The sequence below is a fragment of the Bacillus rossius genome, chromosome 6 (genome assembly GCF_032445375.1).
Source record: "Bacillus rossius redtenbacheri isolate Brsri chromosome 6, Brsri_v3, whole genome shotgun sequence".
NCBI lineage: Eukaryota > Metazoa > Arthropoda > Insecta > Phasmatodea > Bacillidae > Bacillus > Bacillus rossius.
In genome coordinates, this window is record NC_086334.1 from 51,004,579 (window position 1) to 51,032,344 (window position 27,766).

General features: G+C 37.2%; 1 protein-coding gene across 1 annotated transcript in view; it reads left to right on the forward strand.

The window, feature by feature from the left end:
- Positions 1-27,766, forward strand: part of LOC134533172 (dynein axonemal heavy chain 3) — a 182,794-nt gene that overhangs the window by 34,435 nt on the left and 120,593 nt on the right. The window contains exons 14-20 of the mRNA XM_063370536.1: positions 82-272; positions 4,372-4,556; positions 6,750-6,894; positions 9,964-10,102; positions 22,232-22,376; positions 25,219-25,430; positions 25,844-26,043. Of these exons, the coding sequence (XP_063226606.1) occupies positions 82-272; positions 4,372-4,556; positions 6,750-6,894; positions 9,964-10,102; positions 22,232-22,376; positions 25,219-25,430; positions 25,844-26,043 (1,217 nt within the window). The remainder of the gene's footprint in view (positions 1-81; positions 273-4,371; positions 4,557-6,749; positions 6,895-9,963; positions 10,103-22,231; positions 22,377-25,218; positions 25,431-25,843; positions 26,044-27,766) is intronic.

Genomic DNA, 27,766 nt, shown 5'->3' on the forward strand with positions numbered 1-27,766 from the left:
GTGGGCTAAGTAAGTGTAGGCTCACGTGTTGTACACATGACTCTGGTTCGCAGGGAAAAATTCTGGGTTTTATTTTGGCAGGAGTTTACAGAGAAGATCAGAGAGTATGAGAGACTGAAAGATGAGATAGCCTTTCTGAGAAGAATCATTCCGCTGAATTTCATCAGTTTGGACTGCAATGAAGTGAATGACAAGCTCATGCACATGGTGGATGATTTACGCACGAACATTGTGGATTTCCATACTCAGAAGAGCAGGATTCACAACAGAGGGTAATTTCTTTCAAAGCCATTTTCTTTTCTTTTTTCCGTGATACACGATACTGTGTGTGTTCTGCTCTCGGAAATAGAAGAGGAAAAGGGGCAGGAATCCTATTGATTCTCCACCAGCAAGAGTATTCTGGCTAGAGATGAAAGAGTTATGTAAGGCAAAGTCATCAAGTAAGTCACAAAACATAATTTAAAAAAATACATTACAGTTATTATCACTTCAGAACCATTTATATTTCTAAACATATTCTTGTAACGTTGCATGACCCTGCCCTCCCCAACTTTTCCAAGTATTTGTTGAAGAAATAAAAATCATATTTTGTCATTCAGAAAAAATCATCATGATTATGTAGGTTTATGTAAGGATTATGTAAGTTAAAAAAAACAGTGACCTAGTTTTGTATTTATATTATATCAAGAGTAATATTCTCGTAATTAATTTTGATCAGGGGCGAATATTCCATGGAACCAAGGGAACCATTGGTTCCCTACTGCTGACAAATAAATAAAATAAATATATTACTACTTGTCTACTGTCGTAAATAATTCAACTCCTATTTTTTGAACAGCTCGCCCTAACACTTTGTGTAGGCGCGTTCGCGCGTTGAACCTCTTCAGCTATCGCTTTATCTCTCTCACGCCTCTCTTTCTCTCTCTGCCTTCCCCGCTCCCTCATCCCCCCCCCCCCCCCCCCCCCCCCCCGGTGCACCCATTGCTTTCTGCGCCTTCATTGGTGGCCGACTCCTCTCCGCCTTCGCCTTCGGGTGTTTCCGTGAGCACTCGGCTTCGGCTTCCGACCTGGGGAATCAAGCCAGAGAGTTGGTTCCATCGCGTGCCGCGTGTCGTATTCTCTAGAGAAATTGTGTGCTTCGCGTTGCGTAAAATAACTCGCCTGACAGCCTAAAAGCAGATTTACTACATTAAGAATACGTATTTTATAATACTTAATTACGTTCCAAGTTTTTGGTGAAGCGTTTCGTGAAATTCAAAAGTGGCCACATAGTTACAGCATTGTTGAACTCGCTCATTGCGGTAGGCTTGGCCAAGGGAACCAACAGTCTATTCTGCGGGCCCTGGCCATGGAGGGGATTTTAAGGGGAGTGCGGAGGGACGAAGCTGGCGCACAAGGGGAGGGAGCGGCAGGAAACAGACGTGCTTGTGACTGCGTGGTAGAAAATTTTAGAGGTGTAAAAGTAGACGAAAAAAAGCGTATTCGTATGTATTCGTTACTATAGCAATTAGTACTCGTTACTATCGTATCGTTACGTTACTCGTTACTTCTGATACCGCATAACATGCTATGTTATGTTGCAGCAACGAATCGAGTCGTATTGCGTACGCGTACAGTATGACGTCGCGTAAATAATAATAAATAGAATATATACAATTAACAATATTTGATAATTAACAGTTTTTGTTAACCAAGATAAAAAATCTCATTAGAGCGGCTTTTTTATATTATCTCTTTTAAGATAAGAAAAAAAACGTGAAAATACGTGATACTAAAAAACAAAAAACATACATATTTCTCATTTGTAAAAAATACTTTCTTACGTTGTTCCTGTTCCAATCTCAAACTTTGTCTACACACACAATACCTTTAATAAACAGTAAAAAAAACTTGAACGACGAATTTCCAAATTATACTTTACTAAATAAACAAACATCGTTCTTTGTAACGTAAATTCATTGAATATGCGCACGCATGCGTAAAACATACGAAAAATGCGAGTAACGAGATGCAGCCGTGTGTAACGTTTCGTTACTCGGTACTAGATGGCGCACCCGTTACTCAGTACCGAATACATACGGTTTGCTACAGTTCTAGAAAATTTACTTGTTTCATCTTTTGGTGCTAAAAGTTTCGAACAAAAACGAGTTTTAATTTTGAAAGGTAGACCCATGCCAGACATATCATGTATGGTAACAAATGCTAAATCAAGCGGTTAAAGATTATTAAATTCTGTGTGACTTTAACATGTATTGCATTGACTACCAAAAATCATAATTTCGTGAATTTTTATAAAGGTATGCTGGTGATGTATTTCCGAGCGTATCTTTCACTGTTTCACTGATTAAAATATCTTGCTTCGTGTAACGACGATTGCTCAAGTTTTAGTCATACCAGCTTTTTAATTTTATTATAATATAGGAAATGTTGACTTAACATTTTGAAGAGAAACTCTTAGGACTAGCTTTCATCGACACTTAAAATTGTTTTGCTGCGGAAGCCGCCTTATTGGTCGAGGCAACAAAAGAAAAATAGATGAAAAACATACTAATAGACCCATTGGTCGGTGGTGAATGGGAGGTGGGAGGGCTGTTTAAAGGTACAATTCATCGCTTTTGCTTAAATATTTTCCAAACTATGGGTTTTAGCAAAAAAAAAAAAATCATTTTGATACAAAATTAAAGAGCATAAAATTTCCTACAAAAGAGATACGTTAAACCGCTTAAATAGCACCAATTTGCACCTTAAAATCAAATTTTTCCGCGGGAGGACCCCCGGACCCCCCACCTTAATAGGGGGTGACAGTGAACATACTTGGTTCCCCCACTTTGAAATTCACCCTTCGCCACTGATTTTGATATTTAATTATTTTATTTGAAAAGCCTCTTTAATATAATTTTACTGCGTTTCACTTGGTTGGCTAGATTACTGTTTAAGTAAGTATGAATTTTAGTATTTTATTTTCTTTAAATTTTCTCTTTTAAAATATAATTTTGAATACATATGTGGTTCATAGTGTAATAGTGACATGTTTAGATTGTGGGACAATGGGTCTGGTAAAAGAAAGAAAGACGTTTGGCAACACAGCGGCACTGAAATTATGGACAGTAATTCATGGTATCCTGTGAAAGAGAGAGACAGACGTTCGCCAGGACAGGGAATCCCATTATTGTGTATTAGATTAGAAAGAGACAGAGGTGTGAGCGAAAGATGAGACATGTGACAGAACTGGAGGTAGACCCGCTGAGCAGGAAATCACAGAATAGTAGCTGTAAGATTAATATAAGTAGCCAATAAAAAAAGCAATATTTCGAGTAAGTTCTCAGCTAAGTGAATTTTTCCGTAAGCTGTGTAATGTGCTTTGTTTCATTCAGTCGTGCCATCTCGGTGGCTCGGCAAGTAGTATTTTCATCATAATGAGAATAATTTCAAACTCTACTTCAAACTTTTTTAATTTGAGACCAACCATCAAAATTTCTGAATAATATCTTAATCATCAACAGATTTGTACATCCCACTACCTCCAAATAGTTGTTGAGAGATTTTTCAAGTATTTTTGTTTGTGCACGGAACAGTTGTAGTCTTGGCCAAACTTGATTATGACTTTTTACAGTCTCTACCAATATTTATGCATGCGTACCATCATTTCATCAGTACCCCAATATCAGCTGCATAAAAGCCTATTGTGTTGCTGTTTCAGCTGCATTAGGACACTCCGCCAATCTATCATACAATCACCAAGCACCATTGCCATTTTTAAACAGAATGTTACCTAGTCAGTTTGAAATAAATAAGATAAAGCTCGATGCTGCTACCATGTATTGACTTTTTTTGAAAAGTAATTGCTATTGCTTTTAGATAATTACAATTTGTAACTTACTGAATGACTTTCCCTCATATTACATCAATTAAGGCCCCACCTAGTCAGGGGTGTATTTGTGTTAGTGAGGCGGGATGATAAGTGCGATGCCCACTCGTGTTTCTAGCACGCAGTCTTTGCGTTGTGCATAGGAAAACTTTGAGATTTGAGCAGAAACCATAACAGTATATAGCAGGGAAGTGAAGATAAATATGTACTGAAAGTCCCTTGTGTGCTTTCAAGAAACTATACCTTAACAATATTCTGAAAAAAAGGTATTTTAACCTTTTTAATTCTTCTAAAAATACAGTTTAAAAAGAAATAGGTAAACAGAAATACTCATCCACCCTCAGCATATTCTTAAATGCTTTTCATAAACAGACAACCTCTCTGAGATCTTGCGCAGTTTTCAAATCGCATGATTTTGTTTCTGAAGCTGTGCACAGCTGGTGGGCCTCAAGCTCGGCATTCTGCTCCCCTCACTGCGTGTTGCTGGTGTCGGGACTGTGCAGGATCTGCGACGTGTTCGAGGCGATGTCAGACCGCGCCAGCGAGGCCACCGACACGACCGCCCAGCTGGTGGAGCTCACCAGCTACCTGCGGCAGTGCAAAGACATCACCTTGCCCGACCTGCGTGCCAGGATACGCATCACCGCGCAGAACCTGCTGTTCCTCATGGACCACGCCCACCTCACACGTGAGACACGAGTCAGCTCGTCGATGCTACCAGACTGTGTGCATTACCCTCCTTGTGGTTGGCCACAGAGTGGTTGAGTGGTCAGATCACTCGCTTCCCACCAAGATGATCCAGAATATTTTGCAGATGGAATACGTGGTGGATGTTACATGTGGTACTCCCGTTTCCCCGATGATTAATTCCATCAATCCACCACTCTCACATCATCCCTCAACTTCTCTAATGACCTTTAAGTTCTAATTAATTAATTAGTTACTCATTCATTCATCCATCCATTCATCATTTGGTCGCTATATTGTATTGCATATCTTTGTGTGCATGTATTTTCAATCGTGTAGATATTATTATTAACTATGTGTATTGCTATTACATATACACTCTCCATAACTAAATAGAAGTGATTGGCTTGAAAGATTCTCTGTGGTGAATAAACACAAAACAAAAGAAAATATAACTTGTCCGAGTTAATAATATGTAAACAAAAAATCTGGCTGTATTGAACTAATTACATTTACAAGACACAAATAGAATTCACTATATTTCAACAAAACACCAAATTATTACTCTACAGATAAACTAAAGACCATTCCAACACTTTTCCAATAAAATGTAAGAAAATCTCATAATCTAACGTTGCCAGATATGATTCACATGACCATGCAACAGTTCATTCAATGTCCACAATTAATGGTATAGATTTATTTTGTTTTACTGGCTATTCAGGTCGGGAGCAAAAAAAATTCTCTCTAGACTACTTGACCTGGTTGTTGTTGTATTTTTAAAAAAACCTGTAAAAATGTACATTATTTTACTTTTAAGTCACTCTGGGATGAAATTTATAAATTTTATCATGAGTGGCGTCAGTTACTTTGGGTCAACAAAGCGCACCTTAGTATTGTCGACACGGGCACACTATTATTTATGCCAAAATACCGCCTCGGCTGCGATTCACATCACAAATATTGTGAATCAGGTAGGCCACATGGTGCAATACGTGTTGTGCACATATAATTTATGCCAGCGCACGGCTTTTACACCACGGTTGTTTCTTTGGAGCAAGTCCCAACGGAGAAACCCAACATTCACAAGTAGGACCCCAACTTCCCAGAATCCTCAGCGCTGGTCGCCTCAAATCACAAAGGTTCCAAACGGCAGCGCCGTTGAGAAAATCTGGCCAATCACAAATGGCCATTTCAAAACTGTCTTTAAAAATTTGTTATCGAAAAAGTTCACTGGCAATGTCTTTAAATGCATGTCCCAGGCGACAAAAAAGTGTACATTTTCACATGGAAGCAGGCCCAAGGAGGTGAGACAGGCCTGATTTCATTTAAGCTCTCTTTTCCATACTATATAGTCAGACATGATGTATCTAGTCACCTACCGAGTGGATATGGATATGGAGCAAGGAAGAATGTGGGGGGAAAATCCATCAACTGAAAATAATGTCCACATTTGCCTCATGCAGAAACTGGTTCAAACAGAAATTTTCTCTTTTGGGAGGTCAATGGCCTGCTTTACTTCTGCATGATCTCATTGCTGTTTGTAATGTTGGTGTCCGTACGTAAAAAAAAAACAGTAATTCCTAATTACTGGCTTTCAGTAAGAAACTTGAAGTTGTCATTGACTCGTTAGGCTGCAGACTGTATGAGAATGTTCATCTTACTTACGAGCTAGTTTCTTCATGAGTAATAGAAGTCCTAACCACTCAAAGAGTTCGTACCATTTATCCCGCAGTGTCTGGTATGGTCAGGGGCGCAACAAGAAGGGAGGGGGGGGGGCAAGGGTATTTTGCCCCCCCCTCTGAAACCTTGAAGTGGGGGCAAACGGGGGCATAGAAAGTGCAGTGTAATCAATTTTTAGGTAATAAAACTGCTTAAATAGCACCATTTTCCACCTTGAAATACAAATTTTCCCGGGGGGAGGACCCCCGGACCACCTGCTTCAATAGGGGGGATCGATGATTCTTTATAAAAAGGTATATTGCCCCCCCTTTGGAAATTTAGTTGTTGCGCCCCTGGGTATGGTTGCTCAAGAGCTGGTGTAATTTTTTTTTTTTTCGTGTGACACTCATGAACGTATTTGATTCAAATTACGCACGTATTTGCTGGTGGAGGGGTTTAAAGTGTTCATTGTTGCGCCGTGCCGTGTTTGCTCGCACGTGGGAGTTGTGACAGTGTGCTGTGGCGTGTGTAGCCGAGGACATCCAGCTGAACAGCAGAGTGTTCCTGTGGCCCCAGGACATGGAGGAGGTCCTGCAACTGGCCCACTCGCGCCTGTCCTTGCGCAGGGACACGGCCGAGGCCAACCTGCGCGTGCGGCGCGCAGAGTTCGAGGCCAGGCAAGTGAATCGCTGTTCTACTCGCGTCCCCAACTTCAGGGAACCCTCTTTTTTTTGTTTCTTCCGATCAGATTTCAAATTAAATATCAGATTATTCATGAATATCGTTATTTTTGTAGTCAAATTTAAACATAGAGTGAAGAAATTTTTTCCCACAATTCACAGGAGTCCGAGAAAAACTGACGTAAAATGAAATCAAATGAAAAGAGTAAACTATATTACAGTAGAACCCCGATTTTGCGAACACGGATTTAACGAAAACAGCGATTTAACGTAAAGGTTTTCAGGAACCATCAAAAAACACCAATTTATTAAAATAATAATATAGATTTCCAAAAGATGAAAGTAAATAGTAATGGAATCTTATTAAAAATTACACTATGTGGTGTCAGTAATAGAATGGAGGTACTATATATTAATATGTGCCTTTGCATCATCTGTCCAAATACGAAAAAATTAAAAAAAATTGTTCAAATTGCTTAAAAACTCCGGGTGCTGTAACTGAATTGCGTAGGTGCGTGCCATTGCGCGCGCCTGGATAGATAGACTGTCCGCGACACATGACGTCATGAAGGGTTTCTTTGTCCGCATCCCCCTCCTCCATCAATATCCCTGGCTTGACTCACCACGTTATCTTCCAAATACGCCCGCATAGTAACAGTGCTAGCCAATAATCACACGTTTCCAAATATTCCCTTTCCCATCCTCCAGGTTTTTTCAACTTGTGACCACGTCACACCAATACGCCATTATCATTATTCTCTAGATGTGTAAAAGTAACGAAAAAAAGCGTACCCGTATGTATTCGTTACTATAACAATTAGTACTCGTTACTATCGTATCGTTACGTTACTCGTTACTTCTGAAACCGCATTAAAAAGCTATGTTATGTTGCACCAACGAATCGAGTCGTATTGCGTACGTGTACATTATGACGTCGCGTAAATAATAATAAATAGAATATAAACAACAATATTTGATAATTAACAGTTTTTGTTAACCAAGAAACAATTAAATCTCATAAATGCGGCTTTTTTATATTATCTCTTTTAAGATAATAACAAAAAACGTGAAAATACGCGATAATAAAAAACAAAAACATACATATTTCTAATTTGTAAACAATACTTTCTTACGTTGTATCTGTTCCAATCTCAAACTTTGTCTACACACACAATACCTTTAATAAACAGTAAAAAACTGTGACGACGAATTTCCAAATTATACTTTACTTAATAAATAAACATCGTTCTTTGTAACGCAAATTCATCGAATATGCGCGCGCATGCGTAAAACATACGAAAAATGCGAGTAACGAGATGCAGCCGTGTGTAACGTTTTGTTACTCGTTACTAGATGGCGCACCTGTTACTTTTTATAAGTGCTGCGCAGCTCAGCAAACAGAGAGTCAGCCGGCGGCTACGCCGCGCCGTAATAGCAGCTGACTGAGTACAATGACCTTTCTCCGCGTACGGCGCGCTATTGACGGAAATTTTCCATGAATTTGCGGCCATTTTTTTATTTTTTACTGTGACGCAATGTGTATGTAGCTCGTATTTGTTATAAACGCTGCAGGTTGCGACTGTATTTTAATAAACTTTAACGTATTTCTTACACTTTACATATTTTTAAACTTTTTTTTATTTTATGCCTCATTTTTCACGGTTTCTGAAAATCTGTATGTACGACCGAGGTGTACTTACGAACCGGGGGCCGTACGAGCGAGATTAAAAGACGTTGAAGATGTAAAGTTGACGAAGTCTGAGATAGCACGGCAGCACAAGATATCAGCGTCGACCCTGTCTACGATATGGAAACGTAGGGACGCGATTATGAGTGCGGGGGTCATTGAAAATCGGTAAATCGGATGTAACGAAACATCGATTTAGAGTAAACATTTTCGGTAACCATAGCACTTCGTTAAATCGGGGTTCTACTGTATAGGACCGTAATAGAGTGCAGAAATGCATCAAAATTAAAACTATGGCATTGCATTGTCTTAAACCATGAAATATCTAAGTTTGAAAATTGTTTTGTTTATCAAATTGACTACCTTCTTTAAAATTCAGTATTTTTAATCATATTTAATATTTATCTCAGATATTTGTTACATATAGAAATCATTTATATTCTATGTTACAGAAAACAGATCCAAATTTGTCAGTAAAACTTTTGGCTTCATATATGTTACAGTCGTTTCATTAAAAAAAATTTTGTGAATGAATCTATAAAAATAAAAAAATAAAAAAAAATATTAAATTTGAAATGTCGAAACGAATATCAAATTATCACGAATATCAGAAATTTTTCACATGCCCACAGATTCTTATGTTGACCATAATTAGAGTGCAGTGGTTTTAGTATTTCCATGTCACTGGCATGATTACTCTTTTCTATGTAAGTACTCGTATTCATATTGCCACTATATTTTTTTTTTTTTTTAGCTTAACGTCATGTAGACAACGAGGTTATTGGAGGTCACTCACATAAAACAGACAGAGATATCAGGGCACTGGCGGATCTAGAGGGGGGGCCATAGCGGCATGGCCCTCCCCTGAACCCGGAATATATATTTAATTTTCTCCTAATTCCTTACCATAGTTTCTCCAAACATACGTAAGTGTTATTTCACTGCAGTGCTATTGATAACAGGACGTTTTTGAGCTACAAATAAAACCAACTAAATATTTTTAAATTTTAAATGTGCGAATATTGTATTAGAAAATTTAATTTGGCCCTCCCCTGACCTTCATTCTGGATCCGCCCTTGTATCAGGGAGCGGAAACGATCATTGCTGATGTTAAGGAACCATTTCAGCATTTGCCTGGAGTTATTTTAGGAAGCCATGGAAAACATAAATGAGGATTATCAGGCCGGGATTCAAACCCAGGTCATACTGCCCCACCTTGAGCCGCAAAGATAAAATACGCAGCCATGTACTTAACTTATTCTACAAACAATGATAAATCACTTGCTGTCGGAGTTACTTTAGTTTTTATTGCATTGCGGTTCACTGTGTTGAGAGGCGCTTCTGTATGTGTTGTAATTTTCCAAGGTGGTTTGTTCCAGACTCCTCGTTCATCTGAAGGAGCTAGAGGCGTTCAAGAAAAAAGACCCACCTATCCTCACAATGGATGAGATGGTGGAGAATGTTAGACTTGTCATTCAGCTGGCTGGCATGTTGCAAGAGGACAAGCAAGAAGCGAGTGTGAGTTGTCTTGTGTTCCTTCAAAGGACTCTTGTTTCATCAATGGCTTTTTTTTTTTTTTTAAAGTGCCGGACTGTGAAAACATTATAATAATTTTTTATGTGAATTGATAGTGAATATATATTTGTGTTTTCTATATACAAAATAATTTGTGAAAGTTTTAAACTTAAATTATGTGGATGGTTGTCTATTTTTTTTTAAATGTATTTCATCATCTACAGAACTGACTTAACGAATGGAGGATTGATAGCATTTATCCATCTAAAATACAAGAATGAGAAAATGCAATTTTTTCAGGTTGAATAACGATTGAGTCGGGAACAGTTAAATGATTGGGTTTCAAGTCAAATCAAGTTGCATATAAATGGTACAAAAGTTTGTCAGGCAGTAGTATATTCCAGGTTATTCTAGGCTGCACTATATTGCAGGCTGTCTTATTTGAAAATGTCATATAGGTATTCAAGCATGTCATATATATTTAAAAGGCTATGTAATTTTTGAGGCTACATTTCACCCAAGATTGTGTTATATTGTAAGTTTGTTTTAAAATTTTTCATTAAATTACTTATTATTTGTTTGTAAAAATAGGTACAACAATCAGTAAAAATGGTACACCATGATTACCCATTTTGTTTTTATTATATTTTGTTGCATTGAGTAGATTCCATTTTTGTTTCATAATTCAACTGAAATTTTTAAGCTATTTGCACATACATATTGTGTGGTCATCCACTGTGATCTAATTTGTTACGGCCGTCGACTTTCTGAAACCTGTGGTGACCGTAAATGTGGCGATGAGAGGAAAAGTGGAAATGATAAGGTGATAATGAAATGAATAAAAGGGTAATGGGGAAGGGGGCTGGAAAGGAATTTACCGAGCTTGTTTACTAGTTAATTATTCATGATATCCCTAAAAGCTCTGTGTGGAATTCAAAATACTGGGGGGGGGGGGGGGGGGGGGGGGGGGGGGGTTCTCCACCCTCATATTTGTCTGTTCATGAAAGGAAGGGTGTTGAGTCCCTTTTCAATGATACCTAAGAGGTTAATACTTCTGAATTTCAAATTCAATGAGAAGTTTCTACTACAATAATACTGAAAATCAGGGACTTTACATAACTTTCTGAAAAATACTATAATTATCAAACTATACTAAAAACATCTGAGCTTAAACAACATCAGAGACAAGACTTTACATTAACGTTTTGTGTCATTGGCCATTTCCGTCTATTAATTCCTAACCACCTCTGTTTCGGTTGACAATATTTTGTCCTGTGATTTTTCAGTCTTACCAACTTTATTCTTCTTTACTCAATAGTGAATCATTTACATTAACCTTTACTTTAATAAATTATCTAAGTATTTTAAATTAAGTTTTTATCTTTGACTTTTAGCAAAACTTAACAGTTGGAAAATTTTACGATATCAAAGATTGAAAAGTTTGCAGACGAGAGTCTAGATACTACATCGGCCGTGACTTAAACTTTACTGTGGAACCATTGTGTGTCTGGTCACTCACTGGTCGTCGTCACTCCTGGTGGCGGTGTCGAGTGGCTTTCCAACCGAGTATGTGATTGTTTACCACAACAGTGCAGACTTTCCCCATGTGCCGATTTCAGAGAGTGCTCATCGCTGATTGGCCGTCAGCTTTCTCCCTCACTTTCCTAGGCATCTATACTCGCTTCCTAAGTCACTGCTCCTACTTTCTGTCGGCTCTGCTGACCTGCTGATTCATACTCTTCAGCTGTTCTGAAGGTTGCGGTTGCGTGCCGCGCACTGCAAACACACTTGTTATAGTCATTGGGTGTGTTTTTGGGCAACTGGGTGCCGTCCCCATCACGAATAGCACTTCTATGTCATAAACTGTTAATAGCTGACTACCTGTTTACTCATCGTGTGTCTCGTTGGCCGCGTCATTCCTGTACCCTAGATAGTTAATCTCTACTAAACTGTTTGCATGAAAACAAAACAGCATCTCTTGGGCCTTTAATCTTATTAAGGCGATTGGTGCATGGAAAATATTACGACAAAACTAATTTAACTGTACATATTTAGTTTTGATGCTTCTTTTTAAGACATAATATACCTAGGATATTTTTAATAAACTTTTTTTTCCTGAGTTATGTCATTTTAAATGCATTTATTTTTATTCCAAGCCAGAATTATTTAGAAAACACATAATTATGTTAAACTTAAGTATAGTTCAAGAAACGAGTGTACGAATATGTTTCTGCACCTATAAAAGTAAGAAAAAAAAATTTTCATCGTCAAAATTACAGTTTAATATTGACAATTTCCATTGATCACTGCTGGACTACTTCAGGAGCGATTTAAAGAATAAATTTAAATGAAAATGAAAACATAATTGGCAGAACACTATTGAGTTATGTATATATTTTCATATCCTTTTGTTTTTGATACGATCCGACTCAAAACACGCCCTCTGGAGTGACAGTTCTAGTGCTGCGTGTAAAACTCTCGCCGCCGGGAAGAATGTCCCCGCGACGTGGCGCTGAGGGCGGCGCTTGTCGAAACCAGGTAGTCGGGCGGAGCTCCGGCAGGCTGGCCGCAGCCTGCGGGTGGGGAGGGGGAAGAATGGGGTGTAGAGGGAGGACGAGAGAGGAGGCCGAAGAAACGAAGGGTCTGTCAAGGTCGCGCTCATGGAGCTAATATACAGTAATACATCTGGAGAGGACAAGGGAAGGCCAGCAGAGGATGCGAGGTGAAGCCGGGTATCAGCGTTTTGTTCCCTGCTTCCTACGCTGGAAGAAAATGAAAAAGAGCCAAACTTGCCTCGCGCGGCCGAAAAATCCTCCAAACTAAACTCGCAACAGCTCCGAAACTATCAAAACAATCAAACTGAAAATTTTACTGGAGTATCTGTAAACATTTTTCCCCACATCGCTTTAATATTTTTTTCGAAACATGAATGCTTTCATTTTTAAAAATTAAATACATATTTACTGCCAAAAAAATTTGTGAATACGTAGAGTAAATTACATTGAGGAAAAATTTTTGTTTGCAATTATAAGTGGGGGACACCAGCATATGAAATAAGGAAGAAGCCTCAAATTTTATTTATATACCCCTTTTGACGCATTCAACCCCATACTTTTATTTTTACAGAGAGTTGAAGTGGGAATAATGTTTCAGTGGGTAACACTACCGACATATGTCTTCGGAACGCACTTCTTTTTGTTATTATACGTCTCAAAATTTATAATTTCATACACAACGTTTATAAAAACGAATTCTTACTTACCTCATTTAATCTATTACAAACCTCTCGTAATATATGTACGTGTATTAGTAGAAGAATCAACGTAACATGCAAACCTTAGGTAAACACTGGTAGAGAATTGTTTGGAATAACTGTAATGCTATGCATATACTGACAATGTAAGAAACTTTCAATTTTATTAATTGTTTGCATAAGAATTAATAATTTAAAAAAAATCATAGAATAGGCCTTTATAGACTGAAAACCTTTCACGTAGTTTCAAGTCGTGTACATAAAAGTTTTTTAACATATATAATTACCAAATATTGTTGAATATATTTAACATTTTTATACATGTTACAACACACATATAATAACAAACCTATATAGTATATAAAAAGACAAACGCCAAATTTTAGCATTTTGTATTTCTTTTCTCTGTGTGAATAAAATAACAGTTCTTAACGTAGTTGCTAATACTGTACTATATTTCTAAAAAAAATTACGAAAACCCCTGACATCGTCACCATAACAATGATAAATTTGCAAAATAATTAAGGCACATCTTTTAATGCTACGAAGCACACTCTTAAGAGAAATGTTTTAAACTTATGTTGGGATGTAACTAATATCTTAAAAGCATTGTGAAACCGTTACTTTGAGGGAAACCTTAATATACCGAACACCATACCATCCTTTAATCGAGTACGATTTTCGCTTCTTAAGACCCATTTGTCTTCAAAATGCACTGTACTGTGTAAGTAATAAATCAGTCTTAAAATCAGTTAATTATTTTGTCTTCCTATTTCGTATTCTAATTGAGATAAATATCAGATAAACATGTGTTATTGTATCACGACATCAAGGTATTATTTATCAGTAATTAATATTTCATTTTATTTTTTTGTTAACTAATGTGCATAGGGCAGTGAACTAGACATCACTACCTGTGTGTAGTGTTGCGTTACACTTTTTAATGCATTAGAGTTTACATAAAATGATAAATCCAAAATTTCGTTTAAAAGTATAAATATCAGCGATCAATTTAATTAATGTCCAGTATAACTCAGTCAGTAAAACATTCGGAAATATGTATAGGACCTGTTAACCTAAATATTTGTTAACAGTTAAACTGAACTAAGATGTGTTAGAGTGGTTTTTTCTCTCTCCGTATATTAGAGGTATGGGACATCAAAATACGCATCTGTCGCCCATTTACTTTAAATACAGAATTATAAACTACATATTGTGAAAACATTCTGCAGCAGTTTTTGCTGAACGGAAAAACACGGATGAGAAGACAGACAAAATGTGTTTGGTAAGTGATTTTTCGTCAAATGAAATGGAACAGGACAGTGCTTATCAGAATGAAATTACAGAACTACTTTTGTGCAAGGAAATGTATTTTACAAAGACATTTCAAGAGAAATCACCTTTAAATGAAATAGATCTTGCTGACATGGAAGATATAGACTTAGATTTAGAGGCCAGGTCCCTGTCAAGTGACGAAATTTCTCTTGAAGAGCTGAAATATGTTTCTGGCTATATAGCTCACCGTTTCAGAAATAAATATCCTGACCTTGGCACTACGGATTTCAATTGGGAGGACGATAGCTGGATACATGTACAATCAAAGGGTAACTTAAAATGTCCCACTAATGAATTTTTTGAATTAATAAAGATCGCTGAAATGTGTTTTGATAATGTTCATGGCAACAATTTGTGCAAAAAAGAGCGGATTTTTGAATCACTGACTAAAATTATTTGCGGAACTACTGAAAATAAATATCCAGAAGAAGTTATATACTGTTTTGTCAGGACAAGAACGTATATGCGTATCAAGTATTTGAACATGAAATATTTTAACGAACAAGACCAAAAACGCAAAGAAAGAAATAAGATGAGGAAAACTACCCTCTAAGATTTTTCAGTGTGATAGTGTCCACTTTCCTTCACCATAATATGTATGTTCATAATTTATTTACGATGTTTTTTAACTACTATATTTAAGAAAAGCATTTATTGTGAATATCGCAGCAATTATGTAGGGCTTAAGGTATTTATTGTATTCCAAATATTGAGTATGTCATTTTTATTGCCTTTATTAAAAATAATATATATGTTAACAATGTAACAAAATTGCGATATTTTTGTATTGCTATTGCAATTTCGTTTCTTGTAAACATTATTGTAGACCTTTTCATATTGAAATTAAATTTGCTATAGGGTTGTTTGTATTTTAATTTTACAGTTATAAGATTTTTTATATGTTGTTTACTGTTTACAAACATTTGAAAAATATTTCCTTAACCATATTTCCATTTCCATGGCAATAGTCTTGTTAGCTTTTCGGGTAACTCTTCCACATGGATGATAAGATGGTGCGACATCTAAAACATATCACACCACCTTTACATAACTATAAAACTAAGAGGTGTTTTCTTTACATAATACTAAAGCACAATGTTTCCTTGTGGCGTAGGTGATTTAGAATTTCCATTTATCTAGAAAAATGGGCTTTCAGAATGTTTTTTAACACACAGTGTTTCGGAAGGTTTTTGAAGAAAAAAATTGACTACCCGTTTTATTTTTTTGCAGCTGAATTCGGGCACGTGCATGAAATATAATTAATCCGTAGGAAGCGCAATGGTTTAAAGTATTGATGTTGAAGATTTGAAAAGATTTATTGAAATAGTGTGAGAGAACGAGCGAGTTGAGTGAGAAGATGTGCGCTCTCAGCCACATGACGTGCGCAGTTGCGAACAAATAAATAATCCATTCCGCCTCCCCATGGTGAAGGATGAGTGAAAGAGAAACCTGCTAAACCTTCCCCTCCGGGCACGATAGAACCATATTGGCTGTGTGTTAGAGGGAGAGGGAAATAAAACCTTCGAGGTTCTGTTAATTCCTCCTAGATGGCAGGCCGCAGAGCGACCGCCAGCGACACCCTTCCCGTTTGAAGGCCATCTCGCCACTGACGAGCTGGAACTAAGCTCCTGACCTCCCTACATAGTAACAGTCACCCACATAGGCATCTAGACTCTTTAATGATCATATGATACAAAATTCATTGTTTTCGGGCCTGTGACCGTTTTTTACCGTGCACCAATCGCCTTAAGTTATGTATATGCAGGCCCGGACTGGTCAGGTCGGCTAGTCGGCGATCGCCGAGGGCCCCCGGGCCAGGGGGGGCCCACAATGGGGCCCCCAAATAAATTTTTTTTTCTACAAAATATTTAATAGATTTACAAAATTGCCTGTGTGTATTTTTCATTTTGGGTCACATATTTTACGCTTTACGTTGGTGATACTTTACGTCGTATACACCTAAAACCTTCCTATATAGCACATATTCAGCTAGCGACAGGCGAGGGGCGTCGTAGACTCTTATCAGTATGACTCATGTCGCTCTTCCTCCTCGCTGCGTGTGCAATTCTATCCGTTGGGGGGGGGGGGGTGTGTGTGTGCTGATGTTAGGGGAAGTGACAAGCTGAGTCAATGCTGTATCAGCTCAGTAACTGCGTTGCATTGCATGTCGCAATTGCAGCGCATTTATTCTGTGTGTAATCGGGTAAATTGTGTTAAGTTTTATGTTTACAATTAACAGCAACTAATGTGTGCGCGAAAAGTGGTTCAGATTCGAACAAAACCGCATCATTAAGCTCAGAAAATATGAAACATGTGTATCCAAGTGGCGCTAGTAAAAGAAAAGGACAGAAAAATAAAATTTCAGAAAATGTTAAAAGCTCACAAAGTTTGAACACTTGGTTAGCTAGTTCTAATTCCAGTTCTCAGGTACTTAGTCATCATTCAGAACACAATGAAAATTCAAATACAGGTAAGTTGAATAAGTTATCAATCGTAGGGACCTGAAAAAATCACGATCGCAAAAAACTCGAAAAATAATGTGAATTGTGATGTTTGGATGTTAAAACGTGATTTTCTAATTATTTCAGTTTTTTTCGTGAATTTAAACGTAAATAAAACTACTTTTAACGTTTTCACGTTTTTTTTTTCAGACTCAAACGCCTTATCTTCACGTGCCTGGCGGAGGGATGGGATAGCTTAGTTGAAAAACATGATCTGCCTCGTAACTGCGTTACTTATGCCTGTTTTAACAGCAGTTATTTACTGCCTCTAGAATGTCATCTAGACTTGACAGAAGACACGTTGATAACACTACGGCATTTCCGTGGGAAGCTATAACGCAGCTGTCTCGTTCTCCATTCGTCATCTCTGTTTAAGCTGTGAACCCAGCCCACCCCCCGCCACCCACCATTCTATCAGGGCACTTTTAATACCTCTTTCCGAAAGTATTTTATGCTACAGCGACAAACTATTTATTTTTGTAACTGCCTGCTTGTGGTTTTAATATAAGTCGTGTCAATAACACTGTTAACAATATTTACATTTCTTAAATATTAATAAATTGCTTCACATAGGAAATACTAAAAATTGTAGTTACTGCAAGGCACCAAGCTGACATATTGAAGTGTACACTATGATGTCTTTTGATGACTAATTTCAACACTTACAGTAGAAGATTTAATTAATTTCTAAAAAAACTAAACTGTTAACGTCATATTTTAGCTACAGTGCGACTAGGTATGTATTTGTTTTCAGAGACTGAAGATCCAGTGTCACCTCCTTCATTTCAGCCTGTGTCTACTCCTAGTACTTCGTCTTGTAGTGTTGAGAAGGAAAAATCTACGCCTGCTTGCGATCATACTGTTTTAGACAGTCCATCATTAACATCTTTTCATCTCGGCAGCGGTTCATCAAGAAATAGTTCGAGCTCCGACTCAGAAAACACAGATGAAGGAGATGGCCAAGAGACACCTGATGCTGCTGTGGAACAACTTGGTTGTTTCATCTGCCCAAACGAAAATGACCCGATCGGAGTCAAAAAAGCAATATGGAGAAACACCCAATTCAAGTGAAAGAAGGAAAAGGAACTAAATTGCCATTTGAGCCTTCAAAGCTGTATTATCGACTTCTGCCAAATGGTGATAAAGTTCACAGAAAATGGTTATCATACTCAGTTCAGCTTAACAAAGTGTACTGCTCTTGTTGTATGGCGTTTGGAGGTAATGATCATAGAGATTCTACCTTTATTATTGGTCACGACATTTCTCCCAAACATGTTTACAAAGCTATTGAGATTCATGAAGACTCTCATTACCACGAAGTCGCGGTGACAGCAGCTTTTCAAAGCCAAAAAGGTTTTGACATATCAACTCTTTTAGCTACCAACCAAACAAAAAAGCGAGAAAAAGAAGTTCAGACCAGGAGATTGGTTGTGCAACGTTTGATTGACATTGTTTTATTTATTGGAAGGCAAGGAATCGCCTATAGAGGTGATAAAGCAGAAGGAGCATATACGCTTGGCTCTGTGGAAAACCATGGAAATTTTCTGGAACTTGTGATGCTGGTCGCAAATTATGATGTTATTTTGCAAAATCACATCACAATGTGTATTGAAGAAAGCAAAAAGCATCGAAAGAAAATAATAAAGAAGAGCCACAGGAAAGAACACTCAAAGACCTACGTCTATTGGACGAGGTTCTTTACTGACATTTTTATCGAAAACCTTTATCAACAAGTTGATCAAAGTAATAAGCTCAATAGGTCGTAAATTATGAACGACCTTCAAAATAGCATAAATTACAGCATCATGGTAGATAGTACACATGATGTTGCTGTAATGGATCAGTTGGCTATATGTGTTCCCTATGTAATGCAAGGGAAAATATATGAAAAACTTTTAGATATGACAGTAGTTGATGATTCAAGTGGACTTGCTTTGTATGAACTTGTGAAATCTACTCTAGCAAAATGTGGCATAGCTACATCAAATATGATTGCTTGTTCTTTTGATGGAGCTAGTAACATGAAAGGATGCTACAACGGCCTGTAAGCCAATCTCAAGAAGGACAACGGAGATCTTATGTATACCCATTGTATGGCACATGTGCTAAACTTAGTAGTTGCTGATACGACTGTTAAAATACTGCAAGCAGAAAACTTATTTGGTTTGGTTGAAGAGACGGCGGTTTTTCTAAATTTGTCGCACAAAAGAATGGCAATGTGGAAAAAAGAAACAAAGAAAAAACACACTGCACATGACAAGTTATATAGGTTTTAAAAATAGGAGCGACGCGATGGTGGAGCAAACACAAAGTTCTTTCATCAATTGTTGATGAAGAGTTTTTGAATTGTGAAGAAAATTCAAATACTGCAAAATTATTTAATCTTATGTCGGTTTTACAAAAAATATCAGTTGGAAGTTTTGACTGTAAATCAAAATTCACAGCAAGGAATTTGATAAGTCATCGGTCTAAATTTGAGAACCTATTCATGTCTTTTGTATTGCTTGATTTATTTTTAGTTACTTCCCCTATTTCCAAGTACTTGCAAAGTAAAAATATTGACTACTCTATCGCTTGGGACCTGATTCAGAAAGTGAAAAATAAAAGAAATGATGTACACTTTGAGGCTTTGTACTCAAAAACAAAAACATATGCCAGTGCTCTCAATGAAAAGTTAGAACATAACGAAGTTGACATTGAAATTGAGTTAGACTTTAACAATAAAAGGACATCAAAGAAGAAGATGATGCCTGGGGAAAAAATCTAAAGACGAAGCTTCTGAACTGTCAACTACTCAAAGCTACAGACTGATTTTTTTCACTGTTTTAGACTGTGCTAGGATAAGTATCGAAGAGAGATTTTGCCCGAACAAAGAAATTTTACAAGATTGTTCCTGGTTGGATCCAAAGAAATTTAATTCTATTTTGAAGCTGGATGAATTTCCTGCAAAAGCCCTTTCAAGCGTCTCTAAACTGTGTAAAGCTGACAGAAGCAGGGTACTGATACAGTTGAAACAGTTTGCAGCTCAGTACAGCAATTTCATACAGGAGGATAAAATTGAAGAAAAACAAATTGTGGGTGAAGAAAACACAGACAGTGAGGATCAAGATGGCGATTTTGAGTCAGCATCAGAAAAAGAAAAAGCACCAGAAAAACCTATAGGTGTCAACTGCTCCGAAAAGAAACGATGTTGTCGATGTTTGTCATGTGCTTTTTCTGTTCTTTTTGATCTCACACAATCTGGAATCTATATAAATCTGTATGTAGTTTATAAATTTGTGCTAACTATTCCTTGCACACAAGTTACATGTGAAAGAGTTTTTTCTAAACTTAAAATTGTTAAGAACCGACTAAGGTCAGCTTTAAGCCAAGAGCTCTTGTCAAGCCTACTTTTTATTAATGTTGAGAGAGGCTTATTTTACGGATTAGATAAAGACGAAATTATAGATGGAGTAGCTGCAACCAGTAAAGAACTTACGAAAAAGCTGTTGGGTTAGTTATAATAGTTAATTTTAAATATTATTTTATTATTTTATCTGTGTTTATCTTAAAATAATTACTTAGATTTCTCTTTAAAGATTGCTTTCTTATTACAATTCAACAGGGTATCATAGACAAAAAGAGGAACTAAGTAATAATTTTGTTATTTTAATTTGAAAAATATTTTTGTTTGTTTGTTGAATTTAAAAAAAATGCTAATTTTTTAAAATTGTTATTCAAAGTGTAACAAACATAGCCTATTTATATTATTCTATTAATTTAGCTTGCATATAATACGGTTTACAGTAGTAAAATTCGGCTTGGTTTCCTTGTTGATATTTTCTTATCCTACTATATTTTTATTTTAATAACTTATTGTAAGTTTCACCAATTTATGTTTTATAAAGGCATAGGCTACTTTAAAAAAATATGAAGTTTTGTTTTAATTAATCAGTGGAAACAATACTATTACTTACTTAAAAATATATTTTCTTCATAAATGTTGATCAAAATTCATTTACTTTTAAAGCCTTAAAATAGAGTAAAATGCGTTTTCCAGGCGCATAATTTCTAAACATTTTCTGGAGGGAACGCCCCTGCTTCCCCCCCCCCCCCCCCCCCCCGCGGTTTGCTGGGTGGTATTCCATAACCCACAGACTTCTCGGAAGGGGCCCCCTTTCAGTTTCTGGCCGAGGGCCCCAGAAGGAGCCAGTCTGGGCCTGTGTATATGTGATTGTTAGGGCAGGGTGTGTGTACAGGTAAATTTTGCAATGCTGTCAAAAAATATTTTTTAGAATAATCTCAGTATGTACACATCTGTGATTGTTTTAATTAGTGAGGATTTATCAGTCATGTAGCATGCAATTATATTTTTTATATTTTGTGTGTGGCAGCAATATGGGGCTTCATTTTTATGTTTACTTTTAGTAGTGAATTGTCAGGTATACATCCCAAAATTAAAATTTTTAATTTTATGCCAGACAAGTGCACACCCTTGTGCCTGGTTAATTTTCATCTTCTTGTTTCTTTATTTTGCTGAAATGTTTTTTCATGAAAGATAAATGTATGCTTAGTTGGCATTTGAGCTTATTTTTCTTAATCATCATCACTGCAGGGACCAAATGATAAGTGAAGGAAGTCATAATATTGGTTTTATGCTTGGTTTATCATTTTTGGAACCTGTGACACATATTTTTTTTTTACAGCCATTGTGCATCTTCCGGCCGCATCTCAAGTAACAAAAGATATTTCTTTAATTATGGAAGTGTAAGAAAATAAATCAGTGTTAGTATTTTGCCATTTATATTTAATTTTAGTATTCAAAAAATATTTATAACCTATGTCATTGTCCAAAAGTGTGAGCATTTAACTTTTCATATGGCTTAAAGTTTATAGAGGAGACTAACAAAAATGTGTACCAGCTGGATTAGTTACATTCAAAACTTACAAGTTAATCAGTTATGAATAGATATGTCGTTTGTGGTTTTCTGTGTTGATTTATATTAACTTTGTACCTGTGGCAGTGCTGGTAGAACTACAGTTGGGTTTGTGTGTGTGATGCAGTACATCAATGAGGAAGAACAGCTACTCGACCTTGGTGTGACCTCGTTCACGGTACTGCAGTCCATGTTCACTGCCCTGGATCCCCTGGAGAGGCTGTGGCACACGGTGCTGGACTTCCATCGCTCCTACAATACCTGGTTCTATGGTCAGTGTCCCTGCAACTGTGGACATCTGTGGGTGATGAAACATTTTGTGTGTATGTAGAGGAGCTACCAAACAAATATATTTGAGAATATTTTGGTACGGGCAGAAGTGTAGTGCAGTGTTTGACAGTAATAAATGTTGGACAAAATTGATCTATTTTAAGGCAAGCAGAGTGAAATGGTTAGTAGAGGAGTAATAGCTGTAAGAGTGGTAAGGGTAGGACATCTGCTGGATATATCAAATGTATGATGTCTAGTTACTGGTAACTTAAATAAATAATATCTTTATTAGGATTTAAATTTTTAAACTAAAAGTGCTTACTTAGTATGATCACTAAATAATCGTGCATTCCTGCTTTGAGCTACATCATGATCAAAATTATTGCAATCTGTTAAGGGCAAGCATTTGTGATGATGCTGCCAAAGTTGGCAGAGTAAATGTTGGGGATTGTGATGTAATATTCTTGTTATTCCTGCAGCGTTGACTAAAAACTGGTACAGTTATAACGGTCATAATTTTATGGCCACGGTGTCTGACTGGTCAGATCTCTAAAATTTCACCAAGGGGATTCAGGTTCGATTCCTAGTGAAGTCAAACTTGAGGTTTTCACAAGTGGGAAACATGGCGGACATTGCCGTGTGCCGGTAGGTTTTTTTCAAGGAACTCCATTCCCCCCCACATATTCATTACATTACTTCTCCATTCTAATCTCATCATTCCTCAACCATGGTAAAAAAAAATTGTATTGTTTGTTCTCTAGTTTGCCAGATATGTGGCCCAAATGATATCATTTATTGTACGTATTAATTATTTGAAAGTATGGGATTTTGTCAATCATCTATTTAATGTTTATGCATTTAAAAATTATTGTAAGCTGTGTTGTCCAAAAGTGTAAGCACTTAACTTTTCATATGCCCTTAAAGGCGGTAGATGTATGCCAGCTGAATTGGTTATATGTAGAGACACGGAAATTTCGCGAATCGCGATATCGCGAAATAACACCGCAATTTACCTTAATTCGCGACAAAACACCGAAATCGCACAGCATCGAGAAATAAAACTGATAATAATGAATTAGACCACCCATGCAAGACATCGCGAAAAACAAGTAAACACGACGTTGACGGCACATCGCCATTTTTCTAAGTTTCAACATGGCCGCTTTGTAGTAATGAAAGTAAATAATGATTTACAGTATTCCCGTCACGTAATCATTACAATTTGAAACGAAAGCAGTAATTGCAATCATAAACTAATTAAAAAGAGAAAAATGTACCTGAGCATCAACACAAAGTTAATAAAAAATACCGGCGATGTTTTCAACACAATATAGCTGCCATGATTTTCAACCCGCTGTATTTACACATTAATCTTGTAGAGAAATATAAAATTTTAATTCTTCCTTTCATGTTGAACAGTTAACAACCTCATGCTTTCAACTACGTTTGACTGGCTTGGCAACCTACTCGTTAGAGCTGTAGGTGTAGCAAACCGTATGTATTCGGTACTGACTGAGTAACGGGTGCGCCATCTAGTATCGAGTAACGAAACGTTACACACGGCTGGATTTCGTTACTCGCATTTTTCGTATGTTTTATGCATGCGCGCGCATATTCGATGAATTTACGTTACAAAGAACGATGTTTGTTTATTAAGTATAATATGGAAATTTGTCGTCCAAGTTTTTTACTGTTTATAAGAAAGTATTTTTTACAAATTGGAAATATGTATGTTTTTGTTATTTATTATCGCGTATTTTCACGTTTTTTGTTGTTTTTATCTTAAAAGAGATAATATAATAAAACCGCTCTAATGAGATTTAATTGTTTCTTGGTTAACAAAAACTGTTAATTATCAAATATTGTTAATTGTTTATATTCTATTTATTATTATTTACGTGACGTCATACTGTACGCGTACGCAATACGACTCGATTCGTTGCTGCAACATAACATTGCATGTTATGCGGTATCAGAAGTAACGAGTAACGTAGCGACACGATAGTAACGAGTACTAATTGTTATAGTAACGAATACATACGGGTACACTTTTTTTCGTTACTTTTACACCTCTACTACTCGTAAACATGAACACATGGCACTACGCCGATTGATAAGCAAAATCAGTGACCTTTAACTGCCGTAACTACACTTCTCAGCAAATGCATTACGACCGCAGAGCAAGTGAATACGGCGTCAACGGGACAAAGAACAGCAGCAAGAAATATTAAAAGAATACTAAGTTGAGACATGCCGTGCCGAGGCAGCGCGCTAGGCGACACCGGGCCGTGCCGAGGCAGCGCGCTAGGCGACACCGGGCCGTGCCGAGGCAGCGCGCTAGGCGACACCGGGCCGTGCCGAGGCAGCGCGCTAGGCGACACCGGGCCGTGCCGAGGCAGCGCGCTAGGCGGCACCGGGCCGTGCCGAGCTGTTTCAAGCCTACAATTTTTATTTGCCAATAGTGTTGACTTTAGAGTGCAGTATACGAGTATACGCCGTGCCACTATTATTTAGCCAAGCAAAACTTGTAGGTCATAAAACCATTCTCAAAAGTTAAAGTAAACATGAAAAACCAAAACAGCGAAATAAAACCGAAATTTGATTTTTTCAAAACGAAATTTAAGGAAAAATAAAACCATTTTTACGGGACTCTAGTTATATGCAAGATAACTAATGAATTGTTATGGCTGTTTCAGTTTTCAAGGTTTACTTTTATTAAATGTTTACGTATCTATTTATTTATGTATTTACTTATTCTTGCTTACCGACAGTGAAATGAAGAAATCAGTAATTTAAAAGTGGAAGTGTATCGATGATGAGGACAGGTTGAACGTGCTTGCGCAGGGCCGTTTGCGGCGGTGGAGGCGGACGCGGTGGCCGACGAGGTGGAGGAGATGTTCCGCGTGCTCTACAAGCTGGGCCGGCCCCTCTACGACGTCCCCGGGGCCAAGCGCGTCTGCGAGATGGTGCGCGCCAAGGTGGAGAAGTCCCGCCTGCTCATCCCCGTGCTCAAGGTCGTCTGCAACAAGGGGCTGCAGCCGCGCCACTGGGAGCAGGTATCTAGTACTTGCATAGCGAACATCATTTATTTATTTATGAAAGACTCCAGGAGCAGGCACAACAAACATGACACATCATGTACAAAAGGACAACACAAAAGAGACAATAAACTAAACACATAGATAAATAAAGTAATCAGTTACACAAAAAAATTTACACATAACAACTAAACATTTGCAGAGAGGATTGCAACCAAAAACAAAACAAAAACAGTCGAATGAGTAACAATAAAGCAGAATTAATTGGCTACGTAACTAAATTGCATGTTTAGCCTACCACATAACACAGTATTTTCAACGCTGACGATGCGGGCAGATGCGGGCAGATGCGGACTTGTGGGTCCTGCCGTAGCTCCCGCCTGTGCAAGCACGGTGAAGGGCGTGCTGTGAGCAGGGCGGGCGTGTTGCAGATCAGCGAGGTGGTGGGGCTGGACCTGAAGCCCACTCCGGAGATGTCCCTCTCCGACATGATAGAGTTCGGCCTGCAGAAGCACGTGGAGAAGCTTGAGGAGATCAGCAACGCGGCCACCAAGGAGTTCAGCCTGGAGAGGAGTCTGACGCAGATGAAGCATGAGTGGGACGACATGGAGTTTGAGTGCAAGCTCTACAGGTGGGTCTGAAAAATCCTTTCCTCATCTTTTCATGCTTTTATCGCATAATCGTCACACCCACATAATTGTCGCACCTATATTTTAGGGCATTGAAATTTGAATAAAAAAACCTCTCACGTAAACGTCACATCATTTTTTTGGTCCCGCTGTTAGATTCCGAGCGCTTTGTGTATTTTTTCAGTATAAAACAATGTATTGTAAAGTAGAAATCTAATATTTATTCGGACATCACCACTTACTTATTTATTTAACGGAAATACGAAGTGTGTAAATTTTCTATTAAAGACGTTTTTAAATGTTATAACCTTTATCTGTTCGTTTGCGTCACCACAGTGTACCACTTACAAAAATGTAGCCAGCGCTAGTTGGCATCATTCATGTTTGGTTATGTTGCTTCCTGTATAGAGCGTGCACACGTAGTCGAATATCGATATCTCGCCGATTGCATGCAACACGCGCTCTCTGTTTAGTGCCGAGTTAACTACATTTGATGGCCTGCACTCTTTCGTGGTGTGTACTACGACGATAGTTATGCGTTCGTTCAGGCTCACATTCGGATCACAGTTTTTGTTTTTCTATTTAAAGTTGAAGAAAGGTTTTTGTTGGATAACTTATTAATTTAAATTGTTTGGCGTGCTCTTTAATACTTCACTTTTTAAATAAACGTACTTTCCGTGAATGGGTTTTGTTTTTATGAATAACTTTACCTACCAAAAAAAAAATTTTTTTTTCATAAATGTTGCACCCCTACTTTTCAAACATGATTTTAGTATAAAATGTGCAACGATTATGCGATAAAACACGGTAATGTATAAGCTTTCCTCCATCGTTTCTTGTAACAGGTATTATACAAGCTTTCACCAATCCTTCCTCGCTGCAGGTAATATACAAGCTTTCTCCATTCTTCTTCATAACAGGTAATGCACAAGCTTTCCCCATCCTTCCTCAAAACAGGTTATATACAAGCTTTCCCCCATCATTCCTTGTAACAAACAGATAATATACAAGCTTTCCCCTTCCTTCCTTATAACAGGTAAAATTAGTGTTGGGCCGATTCCTAAAATATACCGATTCCGATTCCATTTTCGATTCTTAAATTAAAGGGTTGATTCTTCGAATCCGATTCCGATTCCTTAATTTTTATCTGACAATGTTCAACAGAGTAATATACTAAGAAAAAAAAGGTTGTTTATGATTTTAAAAATGTAATTATGTTGTGTTTCATTTTCTGTGCAGAAATTAACATTATATACAGCTTATATAATGTTAAAAAGTATGTTCATTACCATCAAGTTACGCTACCTTGTATTTCTAGCACAATTTGGCCTTTTAACCTTGCATATAGTTAGACGAAACACGTGTTCAAACACTGCCAATAATCAAAGATGTCTAATGACTTAAATTGTAAATAATGTTATAACTTAACAAACTTTAGATACCTTACATTATCAACTCAATTAATTAATTGTAAAAAAAGAGGGTTTGTACGGTTAGGTTAAGAATTTTATTTTCAAGCACAACTAAATAATGATCCAAATAAAATGTCAATATAACCTCGTTTATACATATTTCAAGGGACCATGGCGAAAAAAAAATAAAAAAGGGAAATGTAAAAATAATACTTTATTATCTCATTATGATGGAAATAAAACAAATATGCACCACACTAAAATAAAATGTCAGAGATGCTTACGTTTTAATATATTATCTAGAACTTAATTA